The following is a 14,473-nucleotide window of genomic DNA, read 5'->3' on the forward strand; positions in this document are numbered from 1 at the left end:
GAAAGGGACTTCCAGTCCATGTCTTCGAAACATTTGTTTCTTCTGGGAATGAATACCATGAGCTTTGAAGGCATATTTAGAAAGGAGGAGGTCTTCACTATTGTGAACAGCCTTATATTTTCTTTCAGTTAATGTTTGACACAGTATTTTCTTGGTAGTTTGTTCCTTAAGGGAATTGAATTGCTCTAAAAAGAAAACTCAGCTTCAGATATTGCCTCTTTATTGAAAAAAAAGCCAAACCAACAAACCTTTAAAAAAATTATATAGTTCTCAGTCAACACAAAATAGAGGATATCTGTCTGCAGTCACCTTTACCAATGCATGTTTCTCAGTGCTTATTCAAACTTGTGCACAAAACTGTGTGCATGCTTAATTGGAAATTTTAATCTTTAACTCCATGGCATCAGAAATAGCTTTTTCCATAGGAGTTTTGTTCTATAGATGTCTGTGGAGCTTGCTTCAGTTCAGTAGGTAGTGAAGACAATTTAAACCATGATTGTCCTCTAATTCTGGTTACAGGTGACCTGCATATGTTAATTGTAATCTTTGCAGAGCTTTTTATTTTATGTGCTGGTTCTCCCCTGATCTTTCCTAGCAGGAAAATAATTCTAACTTTTGTAGACCTTCACTTTTTTCAGGTCCCTTAATAAGAGATCAAGACTCTAAAACATCTTCTCTAACTGTTTTGATGTTATGTGGCTAGATTTATCTTCTTAGTTTCTTTTGCCATTAATGAATATATGCCCAAAGCGTTTTTACTTTGTTTGGTTTTCCCCTACCCACAACTTTAGGAATTGATCCCACTCATACTGTGTACAGCCTGCCTCCATCCTGAACCCAAAGAGAGAGATCAGCTTCTACACATACTGTTCAATTTGATCAAACGACCAGATGATGAGCAAAGGTGTGTTTGCGTTTGTGCGTTGCGGGACAAGGAGGAACTTTTTTTCTTTGTCAAAGAAGCAGAACTAATAGAAACTGGATATTATTGGATGATTTTAACCAAGTTTCACTTAAGCTGACATTTCGCTGGTATAGTGTTGACAAATTTATGTGGACTTTGGGACTTTCCATTTCCATGACCTGTACTTTCTAGTTATTGAAATGTAAGAATGTGCTTGGTAAGCTGCAGTGTAACATTTCAGTTCCTTTTTTGTTTAAAGGTGAACTGAAACACTTTGTTAAAAGGAGCTTTAAGATCATAATTCTTAGCAATGGTTGATGTAGAAATCAAGATAGCTTTTTTAAACCTCTGTTTTAGTGTATCTTAGTGATCTGTATGTTTCTAAGTTAACTACCATGTTTAGTTGGGGAAAATAGCATGAGAAAATAGTACTCTTCCTACTTATGGTTCACTGCTATGGTAGCAATAAAAAATTCAGAAGACTGAAGCAGTGATTTAGTTCTGACAAGTGTTAAGAGCTTTGTTTTATTTTGCTTAAGACTTTGAAATGAAGTATACATTTTATTTTGTTTTATAAATTTAGTTCGTCCTTAGTACTCAGGAAATCTGACTTTGTATCGATCTTAATAAGAATATCCTTAAGGTTGAAAGACAGTACCCTAGCTGGTATGTTTCCTTCTCTAACTGTGGAAAGATTTTTCATATTATCTGTAGCTCTTCCATTATTTTCATTAGGGATGTTTTGTGAAGCATCTGTATCTATCATTGCTCTATTCTGTCTTCAGACAAAACAGGCTTTATGAAATAGGTGGAAAGCATTTCTTTTGAAGATTCCCTGAAACTGAAGTGCTCTGGAGTCTCTCTAAATTGTTCCCATGGTAAAATTTAGAGATGAGGTACAATTGAAAGAGATGGTTTTGGAGACAAAAAATGCATAAATAAATAAAAGCAACTTGTAGCACAGTGGCACTATGCAGATTGAAATTACAAAAAGATGCAGTCCTTGTTCTACTTCAGATTCATTAGAAATCTACTTCTGAAACATCTACCATTATCTAAAATGTTTTGAAAGTCCCATGCAGATTGAGAAGCTGAAATTATTTTGTGGTTGAGGGGGAAAGGAAGTTGCATCTCGCTTGTAGTCTCTTGTAGTTAACTTGTCACAGGATTGGTGGCCTATCAAGCAGATTTTTCATATGCCTGTTTAGCTGCAGTTAGGCGTGTCTTTTCCAGCAGCTAAGAAAGAAGAAAATCCAACCTTCTTTTTCCTTGAAGTTGTTCATTCTTTGTTGTGAGTTAGAGATTTAGATATAAAAATAGTTCATTTTCATCAGAAATTTGGGAAGAATATTCTGCCATAACCTCCAGGACAAAACATGTATATACATAATCTACATTTACACACATAAAAATCATAATCTGTTTTAAAGGTGCCATAACACCTGACTGAAGAATAAGTAAAATTCCATCAAATAAAAGAGATTCTGAATACAAATTAGACAGAAAATACTTACTCAGAATTTCAGTTGTTTTTTTGTACTTATATATTTGTATGGAAGTATATTTTGCGTGCTTGTTTTTTATCTAAATAAGTTTAAGTAATATTTTAGCAGTCTTCTGCGATAGAAGTAAGCAAAGACATTCAGGTTTAGTCACCAGAACAATGGTATTAATGATCTCATACGTTATTTGTCTACCTTCTGCTATACTGTACAGGCCTACATGATACATTAAAGTAGCAATTGATAACAAGTTGACTTTTTTAATTTGTTAAATGCAAGAGACTGAAATGTGACATTGCATTTCTAATAACGTACCCATTAAAATAAGTATTTTATTTTCAATATTTGACCTTGTAAAGTATGTTAACAATTATGCAGAAAGCCTGTATTATACTTCTTGCCCATGTGAGAGGCTTTTTGGTGCATGCAGATATAGCATATTGCCATGGTCTTGTACACTAACATTATATTTAACAAGGCCACTTTTATCCTCAAGGCTTTGCTCATTAATGTACTATTCAACTTTTCAAAATGTCTATCAAATTCTGTTCTGCAAACGAACAAATACGTGTTAGCTTTATGTAAACTGCTTTTTGGACAATTATGTTGGTTTTGGAAGCTAAGGAGCCATGAAGAAGTCAGATTAATGTTGGTGTCTTTTAGGACAAGGTTAAAACATAGTTCAAAATGTGAACTCTTGAAGATTTCCAAGTAATGTACCCAGAAGCAGCACTCTTAATTAAAAGAAGCTAAAATACATTAAGCTTAGTGTATCTAGTATGACTTTTCATTGGTCATATGATACCACCTCTTACAGAACACACATAACTTGCTGACACATTAAGGAAAACTCTAGTAAGTAAGTTTTTAATATAACCTTTAGGAGTGACAAAAGAACTTTGAACTGTGTAATATGAGATTGAATTGCTTACCAGTGCATGCAGTCACTTTCTAAAACCTCTAGAAAGAGTTTAGAAGTGTTAAATTACGTCTGTTCTACTCTAACTTCTGCCTTGTTCCTCTAGTCTGATTCTTGATTTCACTTTGGTTTCTGTACTGATGAAGCAAACTAGTGCCCTGCTGAATCATACTGATTTGCTTTATGTTCCTGCCTAAGTGGTCATACGTACATAACCTGGAGAGACCTCTCTGAGGAAAGCATTCCCAGCATTTTGTTAACAAGAGATCATTATGACAATAAGTAGAAAGAAGTTTTTCCCATATCCAGCCTAGACTGCAATTTTTGCAACAGCTTAGTGTTAACATTTTTGTTTCAATGACCTGTTGTTGAGATCCTTACAACCCTTCCTTCCCCTGAAATACCAATTGTTGTCATATACTTTTAAGATGCTTATAGTAAAATATTTAAAACATTATTTTTTAATGTTTTTGCAATATCTTAAAGTTCCCGACTTTATAGGCAAGGCAAAAGGAAATCTGCATTAATTTTGAGATTTCATGGAACTTTTCTGAGAAAGTATGATTTTAAAAAAAAAAAAAAAAATTATATATTTTGGTTTTCCCCATTTCTTATGCAGAAGATTTCAAGTGATTACTGTATTCTGCTATTTGCTTTTTTAATATCTTATAAAAGTATATTCTGTTGCCCAGTTCTGTGATTAGGTGTAGCATGTAGAACCAAAGACAGGCATTCAAATAACTATTTTGCTTGTTGTAGAACTCGGAATTACCACAGGCTTTTGTCTCCATATTGCTATCACATATCAGCTGTTGATTTCTTGAGTCTCATCTAATCATTGCATTTTTGTTTTCCCCCAACCTTTTTACCTTGATCAAAGGTCTAGTTCTCTGTACGTGGTAGAGGAAGAAAAAAACAAAAAAAACACAACACAAAACCAAAGAGCTTGCTCTGATTGTTGGCCTAAAGAATGCTGGGGAAAAAAATATTTTTAATAGACTATTTCTCCTTGAAAAGATTCTGAAGGTGAATGAGTCTTTCTTTTTTTTTTTTTTTTTTTTTGATGGAGTATATTGTATAACTGGTTAAGAAATAACCAGCAGAATCTCTGCCTTTCAACCTTAAGGGCATACTATTAGCTGCAGTATATATGGAGGAGTTTAGAGATGACACTAAAACGGTAACAAATTAATTCTGGCTTACTTTCCACAAAGTAATAATGAGCAAATTCTCAGTGGTGTCTTATTCTTACTGTGGAGGTGATGAGTGTCTCATGTCCACGCATTATCATTCGAAACTGGTTATTTAAGTGTCAATGTAGGCACTGAAAGTAAATAGAACTGGTGAACTGCATGCAAAGTTGGTATCATTCGAATCCTATAAACAGGAGAAATAGTTAGAAGTAAAAAATCTTAGCAAGATAAGCACTCATTAAATAAAAGTTAAAATATTACAAGTGACAGTTAAGTAAATTTTATTGAAATTTTAAATATATCTCTGTGCCTATGAAATTGCAAGAAATCACTGTTGTTCCATCAAACTTTGAGGAAAGTTAAAAAATGAAAGAATATAAATACAAATGACTCAGGTGATCGTAGATACTACTGATTGATTAATCGCTTCCCTTTTATAATGGACTTTAGAAGATTTCTGACAAGAGTGAAGTCCAGTATTTTGGGAGAGATGACAGTAACTTGCATGTTAGAATGTTGCAAAACCATGTCGTAAAAGAATTAAGTTACTTGCTTTGAACAAAGTTCATTAAATCACACAAATGCTTCTAAATAAAACCAGTATGTGTACTTGACTAAAATACTGGTAGCATGATAGTATTAAGTAATTTAGATCCTTTTACTCCATAATGAATCATAGTATTCAGTAATAAGAATTAAATGGGAGATTTAGTCAGAGATTCCTGATCTCAGACATTAGGAAATCAGAGATTCCCAAATCAGAGATTCTCAGGCTCAGGTTTATGGAGTTTGGGATCTGCAAGTTTCTGGAAAAGGCATATTAAATAGAAAGCAAGATAGAATAATAGAATAGTTTGGGTTGGAAAGGACCTTTAAAGGTCATCTAGTCCAACCCCCCCCTGCAATGAGCAGGGACAATAGTGGCTTTCAATTTAAGATTTAGCCTTTAAGTCAGTGTGTGTGGTGTGAAATTTTGACTGTAGACAATTACCTGTTGCCTGACAGCATCCGCCTTTCCTAACTTAAAGAATATATTCTATATATTGTAGAACTTTACTTTATAAACAGATTAAAGCTTTAAATTTATGTTTTCAGACAGATGATACTGACCGGGTGTGTGGCATTTGCCCGACACGTTGGACCAACACGTGTAGAAGCTGAGCTTTTACCACAGTGTTGGGAACAGGTAACATTATTTTGTCCTTTACGCTGGAAAATTAATTAAAAATTCATAAATGTTGAGTTTTATTTGTTTGAGGGGGAGGTTGTTTTGGTTTTGTTTTTCGATGAATGGCAGTTCAAAGTATTTTTCAGAAAGAGATTTGGATGTTCTTTGTCCTTCTTACATATACTTTTATATAACATTAAAAAGAACTCAGGAGCAGAAAATTTGTCAAAGACTATCAGGAGATTCTAGTTACCTGCATATACCTGCATGTTTGTTGTATTGAAATGTAGATATGCACATGTTCATCATCAGTGTTGCCTAACCTATTGCCAGGTAGGTGCCTTTATAATTTGTACTCTAATTTCCAGACTGTTGGAAATCCATTTTTATTCAAAGATTTAATTTGCTGATTTTTATATTGTATTAAGTCCCTGGAGCAGTGTCCACACTTCAGCTAGTTTAAATTCTTAAACAGAAAATTAAAGATCAAAGTAGTCAGAAATAAGTCCCCTGTAGATGGGCATGATTTTACACCTGTAAGATCAGCCTGAAGTTCACACGTGACTTCTAGAATCACAGTGACCTTTTCCACAGATACTCTAAATTAATAGAAATAACCGAACAACCAAACTGAAATGCTCTTACTGTTTCATCTGAGGCATAGAAACAGAACAACATGAGTTCAGGTGAAAATGCATGGTATTTTCCTACCATAATGAAGAAAAGGGAGTTCATCGTTGCCTAAAAGACAGTGAGTGACTAAGCCATGATGGAGTGGTAATGCTTGCTTTGATGGCACAGTCTTTCTGGTCTGAAAATTGGCTACTGTTTCTTGCATAACGCAGCCATCTGTGTTTCACAGTCAAGTCCAAGCTTTAATAGTCTTAATGCTTTCTGACAGTAGAAGTAAGTATTATATGCAGCATTTGTGCTTATATGTATGACTGATGTATCTATTGATTAAATGAAGGACTCATGGCAATAGTAGTTGAACACAAAATAAACCACATTTTGTTTTCTTAGTCGTTCTCATGATATTTAAACAGTGTTTAAAAAAAACAGTCTCCCTTCAGTAAGAGCACATCTTCATGGTACCAGTTTCTTGCTAATTGCTGATGCAAAAGAGAAACCAGTCCAACTGTAACAGTACAGCATATCAGGCTGCCAAGCCATATGTCATCATGCATTTATTTAATGCAGTTTGCCAGACTTTATTTGCAGTACTGAAACCAGGTCATTATTTTCTCTGGCAAAATACCAGCTGAATCTCATTGTCACAAGACTGAGTTTGTAGAAGGAACTCAAAAATACACATAATTTTCTACCTTTTCTCAGTAGATGCTTTAATCGTGAAAGCATTCATGCAGTTGGTCTCAAACCAAAATCTGTTTACGGATGCAGAGGACTGGGCCCTCAGAAGATTCAGCATTTTCATCCACACATTCTGGAGCTCAGAGTTATCAGGCTAGTCTTTGTGATCTTTCTACCTGCTCTTCAGAGGTAGAATTTGGTAGCTGGCTCATCTGAGTTTAGATCGAGGCTCTGTGAATGCTAAAAGTTCCCTCAGAACTAGTGACCAGTTAATTGGCTTCCAAAATTATAATACTGCTTATTAAAGACAAAAGGAAAAGAAATGGTAATAAACATTTCACTGTTATGTTTAAGTTTCCAAAGGCTAATAATCTTCGCTGAACACAAACCTTGTGGAAATTTGAGTCTTTTCCTCCACTGTGTGAGTATGTCTTTGCAATATCAGGGGTGATATTTATACTGCCTTGCCAGTCCATCTAAACCAGTTGAAACTAGTCTTTGCTGTTCCCCTCAGGTAGGCAGAGTTCCAGAAGGCAAAGTGTATCTCTGGTACCAGTAGGGAATTTGCATTTGGAAAGATGGCACATAAGTCAAAGATACTATAGGTATTAAAGCAGCCTGTTGCATGCCCATAATGTTTCTCATCTATGAAATCTCCGTACTTCCAAAAAAATGTAACAGGTGCCCTACTGATGAATGAATGCAAAATAATGATAGACACACTCAAAGAACGTTCTCCCATGCTTGAGACTTCAGTTTAGTCCTGGAGCTCATGATTTGTTCATTTGAGTCTCTTTCAAATGATCTTTGTGACACGTCATTTTTGAGAGAGTTCTTGGTGATTTCAGATCAGAACAGTGAGAAAGTTGAAGACATTAATACTACATCAGTGGTCAGATACCATTGTTCAGTGTGCCATGGAAATAAAGTTGAGGTAAGAAGTTGTCCAAAGTTGATTTATTGCTATGCCTTCATCTGTAGTTTCTCCTAAGCCAGTAGAATTGAGAGAATCACAAAATGGCTGAGGGTAGAAGGGACCTTTGAACACACTGTAGTCCAAGCCCCCTGCTTAACAGAGTCAACTAGAGCAGGTTTCTCAAGACCAAGTCCAGTCTGGTTTTGAATATGTCCAAGGATGGAGGCTCCATAACATCTCTGGGCAACGTGTTCCAAGGTTTGGCCACCCTCCCAGTAAAACAGAATTTCCTCTATTTCATTTCCTCTTGTCCTTTCATTGGGGACTGCTGTGTTCTTCACCTCTCTGCCAATAGGTACAGATATTTATACGTATGGATAAGATCCCTCCTGAGCTCTCTCTTCTCAAGACCAAAGAATCCCAGCTCTCTCAGCCTCCTGCCATATATCAGATACTCCTATCTCTTAATCATCTTCATGCCTCTCCGCTGGACTTGCTCCAGTACGTCTTTGTCTCTGTAGCTGGGAAACCCAGAACTCTACACAGCACTCCAGATGCGGTCTCACCAGTGCTGAGTAAAGAGGGATAATCACTTTCCTTACCTGCTGGTGATGCTTATCCTAGTGCTACCCAGGATACCATTGGTCTTCCTTGCTGCAGGGAGTCCATTGCTGGCTCTGCTTGGTCTCTGTCAGGCCATCCGGGTCCTTCTCTGCTAAGCTGCTTTCCAGCCACTTGGCCCCCAGTCTGTCCTGGTGCATGGGAATTATTTCTGCTCAGGTTCAGGACTTTGCACTTGCCTTTCTTGAACTTCATAAGGGTCCTGTCTGCCTGTTTCTCCAGCCTGTTGAGGTGCCTCTGAATGGCAGTACACCCATCTGGGTATATCAACCACTCCTTCCAATCTTGTGTCATCTGCATACCTGTTGAGGTGCATTCTGTCTTGTCATCCAGGTCATTAATGAAGATGTTATACATCTTCGTTGTTGGGCCCCGAATGAACCCTTGGGGTGCACCACTGGGGACTGGCCCCCAGCTGCAACTCTTTGAGCCTGTCATTAGTTCAGCTAGTATTCCATCCACCTCACTGTCCTTACCTAGCCCAGACTTCATCAGTTTGTGAATGAGGATGTTACAGGAAAAACTATCAAAAGTCTTGCTGAAGTCAAGATAAACAATATTCACTGCTCTCCCCTTGTTCACTGAGCCAGTCATCTCAGAAAGCTATCAGGTTGGTCATGCATGGTTTTTCCTATATAAATACATGCTGACTATTCCCAACCACATTCTTGTCCTTCGTATGTTTGGAAACGCTTTCCAGGATTAACTGCTCCAACACCTTCCAGGAACTAATGTGAGGCAGACTGGCCTGTGTTTCACTGGATCCTCTGTCTTGGCCTTCCTGAAGATAGTAGTGACATTTGCTTTCTTCCTGTCCTCGGGAACCTCCCCCATTGCCACAACATTTCATTGATTGTCAAGAGTGGTCTTGCAATGACATCAGCCAGCTCCCTCAGCACTCATGGGTACATCCCCATCAGGGACCACAGACTAGTGTATGTCCAATCTGTTTAAATGTTTCCTAACCTGATAATTCTCTACCAAAGGTAAGTCATCCTCGGTCCAGACTTTTGCATGGGTTTTAGGGACCTCGGACTGCTGCAGGCAAGTCTTCCCAGTAAAGACCGAGACAAAGAAGGCAGTGAGTACCTTGGTCTTTTCTGTGGTAAGATGGTTGTCTTACCAAGGCTATACACTGCATAGCAAGAGAGAAAGAAATAGTTGCACTGCATGCATGTCCTATTTTATCTGGCAGGATCAAACTATTCACATTTCCCTCTCACCATTTTACCCTAAAATTTTTTATTCACAAAGTATATTGAAACATATCACACATTTCATTGTACAGCCATTACACTGGCCATTAAAGCTGACTCCACCAGGATGCAAACTTGGTTCCGAAGTGTCAATATTAAATTTGTAAGGCAGAATTTTCGAATGGGTTTTGAGTGGAAAGGGGAGGTAGCACAGGATCAAGAGGTTCTTGGGAATAGGAGCTGTTTTCAGTCACATTTTAGAGGTGTGACATGTTTATGCTGGACTTGAGAGCAGAACTTCAATAGCATGCAAGTACTTTTTGGCTTAGTATGTGTGTTGTCTTTTGACCCCGATTACTTAGCAAGACCTAGGCAGCTATGCTACACTGGTTGTCTCAGAGCACTAGAGGGCACTTGTGTAGTTCTTAGAGGAACGGTGCTCTTGAACGGCTACACAAGACAAAATATTTCCTGACATGCCAGCTCAGAAGTTATTCATACTCTAAAGAGTACAGCAGCCCCTACACTGCTTTCCACCCTTCTTTTTACTGCAAATACATACATGCTTCTCCGATTCTTCTCTTACCATAAGCTCTATTTTATAGGGCAACTAGAGAAGGCTGTATCTGTCTTGCCTTTATGCCTCAGTGCGAGAATTTGAGGCTGCTTAGTACCCATATGCAACTTCTACGGGCACAGTCAATGTTTATCGAAGAGGTGCAGACGTATCACTCCATTGCAGTTCATTCTAACCACATTTTGAATACTGGTTACTGCAAAGCAAATAGCCATTCTGTTTCTCTTTACCAGATCAACCACAAATACCCAGAGAGACGGCTACTGGTAGCAGAATCCTGTGGAGCTCTAGCTCCTTACCTTCCAGTAAGTATTAATACTGACTCTAAATACTTTGCTAGTGAAAGCAAGGTGAAAATCTGTTGCATAATGTAAACATCCTTTATCATTTTTAATATTCCCAAGTGTATATGTTATGCATACAGTCACATTGTCTTCTACTTTGTATCACACGTGAGATTCAATAAATCACATTAAGGACGAGATAGCTTATGATAGAGGAATACAGGTCAATCTAGCTATAAAATGTCTTTAAAGACAGTATGTTCTGAAAAAATCATCTTTGTTTCAGTAAAGATGAAGTAAAGATAGTTAGGACCAGCTAAGGAAATAATCTCTGAAAAAATAATTGGCACCCAATAATAGAGTTCTTCAGACACTGTGGAATGTTACATGAAGACTGCTGCCAGTCAGAAGCAGCAGCAAAATTAAGTCAGTGGTGAACTAGAAATTGAAGCTTCAGAGAAAGAGGAAAATAACCCAAATTAAAAACCCACTTCTCCAATTTAGGAATGCAGTGATTAAAGATTCTGTTTTAAGTCTAGGCCTATAGTAGCTTTTTGCTGTTAGTTATTTGTGGTTCCATATGAATTAAAGGACCTGAGTTCTGTGCTTAGTAGGACAAAAGGCTCTCTAATGAGGCTACTGACATTTTATATTCGTTCATCTTCTGTTGTGAAAACTGAATGTGTAATATTCATAAAGGGATCTATGGTTGGAGGAAGGGATTTTGTTTGTGAGCACTAATAGAAGTGCAAATTAGTTATAAAAATTGATATAAACCCACATTTCTTGCTTCATTGGATTTGACAAGTATGTTTCTTGTTTACAAACAGAAAGAAATTCGTAGTTCGTTAGTACTTTCCATGCTGCAGCAAATGCTAATGGAAGATAAGGCAGATCTGGTACGAGAAGCTGTGATCAAAAGCCTTGGCATCATTATGGGATATATTGATGATCCAGACAAATATCAACAGGTATAATTTGGTTGGGGTTCTGTATGTATAAAATGTCTTCTATAGTTATTTCATGAATAGGGGGATGCATAATTTCATGTATTTTTATTAAATCTTTCCAGACACTTTTAAAAATTTTGATGGTTTATATGAATGTTGATTTTTATTGTATCACCAAGACCAAAAAGAAAATGTACACTTACAAGTATCATTAGAACCTCAGGTATAAGCCTTATACAGAAGCTTCTCTAATAATTCATAATTCGCCTTCAAGAACATACCACTTCATTGCCCACCTGATACTATTAGCCAATTTGATATCACTTGCCAACAGAGATTTGTCTACTACAACAAAGTCTACTTGTAGTTCAACTTACTACTGCCTAATAATGTTTCAGATAAGTGAAAATGAAGAACTTGCAATCCTGTCTCTGAGTTTTTGAAGGCAGAGTGGTAAAATGTGTTTGTATTGATTCTGATAACTCGACTGTAGGGAAATACTAGCAGGATCATTGAACCACCTACTGTTTACCTTTGTAGAAGTGGTGGGAATATCTGTTGAAAGGTGTCCATGTACTGTCTTGTTTTATTTTTATTAATGTAAAGTTTTAAAAATAGATGATAATCTTTTTCTAGTCTGTATGTTTTGTGTGGGAAACTTTAGCAAAAAATTTTAGGAAAATAATTACATTCTTTATTGTTTTTTGCCAGGGCTTTGAACTGCTGCTTTCAGCTTTAGGAGACCCTTCAGAACGTGTAGTTAGCGCAACACATCAGGTATTTTTACCTGCTTATGCTGCCTGGACAACAGAGCTGGGAAATTTACAGTTCCATCTTATACCTACACTGCTTAATAAAATTGAAAAATTGCTCAGGGTATGTGTTCAGCTGTTTCTACATTGGAGAATTTTCTTTGTATCTTCATTACATACGCAGGCTTTTTTAAAAAATACAAAAACGTAAATAATTGCTACTTAATGTTCTATAGGGGAAAAATTTTCTGGAGATTCTTGTTGTAACTCCCTAACTTTCACGTGTCCTTTGGAAGAAGGAAAAAAAACAAAACACTAAAACCCAAACATATTCCTCTTTAACAATGTTTCGCTTTATAGCCCAATAATCAAAGTGCAGTTCAGAAAACACTTGCCTAGGGCTGTGACTGGATAATACCTGTTATTCTGAGTGCATTTGCCCTATATTTAAGTTGTTTTTGAGTGTCACATAGTGTAGTTTTTAATAAAGTGCAGTATTTATTAAACAAAAAAAATAAGTAGAATTGAATGGTTTAGTTAGGTCATTTACAATTATGAGCCAGTTTGCATGCTTGATTTGGTAGATATCTGGAAAGTTCTGGAAAATAGGGTATCCCATAATGATCTAACACACTTAACCAAGATGCTCATTTTCAGAGTACAGGCGACTAGTTTATTCAGTTCTTAGATGCATTGGTCTCTGAGACCAATGTGCTGAAAAATGTTCAATATCAGTATGTTCATCAACATGAACTACTAAATGCCAAAGGCTATATTACTTGAATCTTTTAAGTACAAGTGACTTAAGTGTGACAAGGGGATTTGGATGGTGACACAAAGTAAGCATGTGGTTAGGATAAGTTACTATATAATAAGCGTCTCTGTGTAGAAGCTCATCACAGATGTGTTGATCTCTTGCCAGGGAATACATGCCTAAGCAACAGATCATCCAGTCTGAAAACTTTAAGTAAATGTCCTGTTTGTTTCAGGAAGGAGAACATGGCTTGGATGAACATAAACTCCACATGTATCTGTCTGCTCTGCAGTCATTGATTCCTTCACTGTTTGCACTGGTGCTACAGAATGCACCTTTCACAAGCAAAGCTAAACTTCAGGGAGAAGTACCACAAATAGAAGGTAAATGATTAATTTCTGATATGTGGAATTTTTATAAACTTAAGTATAATTCAGTGACAAATCTCAAAATCACTATTAACTGCAAAGGAAGAATTTCAGAAAATAGTCCCCTATACGACTTGGGACGTGTGTGTATTTAAGGTTACTACATAAACGTAAGTTGCAGAATCTATGTGTAAACTTTAGATTTTTATAGCACACTGTCTGTACAATAATGATTTAAGTTTATGTCCCCAAGCCTTTTCTTTTTCTAATCCACCTTGTTCTTTATGTTGTATTTTCATATATAGCAAGTACAGAGAAAGAAATTCAAGGAACCTCTGTCATGTTGTGAATTTTCTTTCTTTAATGTTGCTGAGTTGACAGAATTTTTTTTTTTTAAAGGCAGATTCCAGCATAGGAAGATTTGTCTTCACTTGTCATGACTTTTTTCTTTGTTCTGTTTTTCCCTTTTTGGGAAAACATCTTTCTACTTCCTTTCTTCTCTCTGCTCCTGCTTCATCCCTGTGAAAGAAATCAGTCTGACATGAACCCATATCAGATACTTAACAAATTACAAATACCAGCTTATTGATACAGAAGAAATATGTAAGTCGTGAATATTTATGAAATGATTGTCAGTAGAATAAAGGAGAACTAAAGGGTATCCTTTTGGATTTTTTTTTTTCTGTATTTACTTAGCAGTGTTACAGGCAAAATGGCTTCTTTGTGCCCAGTGACATAGCTTTATGTAATCCGATGAGAGTCTTGCAATGAAATACTGTTTTGTCCTAATACACAACATAAATTGTGGGGGGGGGAAAAAACCTGAAACACCAGTTTTGCCTTCTGATTTGCCTCTTAAATGTTTTTTCATATTGGTCTCCCTCAGCAAATCCTTAAGTAATGCTTCCTTTTCCCACCCATTTCTATGCTTGAGAGACCAGATTATCACAAAAAAAGTTTTTATTTCATCTCATTGTTTCTCTCTACTTCTTAAAAGAAGCTTTTGAGAAAGCAAAGCAGTCCTTAATTGGACTTCCTAAAGGTTTCTAGAGAATTGA

General features: G+C 36.5%; 1 protein-coding gene across 4 annotated transcripts in view; it reads left to right on the forward strand.

The window, feature by feature from the left end:
- The window catches only part of RELCH (RAB11 binding and LisH domain, coiled-coil and HEAT repeat containing), an 88,044-nt gene that overhangs the window by 43,458 nt on the left and 30,113 nt on the right, over positions 1-14,473 (forward strand). For all 4 annotated transcript variants that reach the window (XM_076330407.1, XM_076330410.1, XM_076330408.1 and 1 more), the window contains 6 exons: positions 792-904; positions 5,614-5,704; positions 10,541-10,612; positions 11,422-11,562; positions 12,253-12,417; positions 13,283-13,430. In XM_076330407.1, the coding sequence (XP_076186522.1) occupies positions 792-904; positions 5,614-5,704; positions 10,541-10,612; positions 11,422-11,562; positions 12,253-12,417; positions 13,283-13,430 (730 nt within the window). The remainder of the gene's footprint in view (positions 1-791; positions 905-5,613; positions 5,705-10,540; positions 10,613-11,421; positions 11,563-12,252; positions 12,418-13,282; positions 13,431-14,473) is intronic.

The sequence above is a fragment of the Aptenodytes patagonicus genome, chromosome 2 (genome assembly GCF_965638725.1).
Source record: "Aptenodytes patagonicus chromosome 2, bAptPat1.pri.cur, whole genome shotgun sequence".
In the NCBI taxonomy this organism is placed as follows: Eukaryota; Metazoa; Chordata; class Aves; order Sphenisciformes; family Spheniscidae; genus Aptenodytes; species Aptenodytes patagonicus.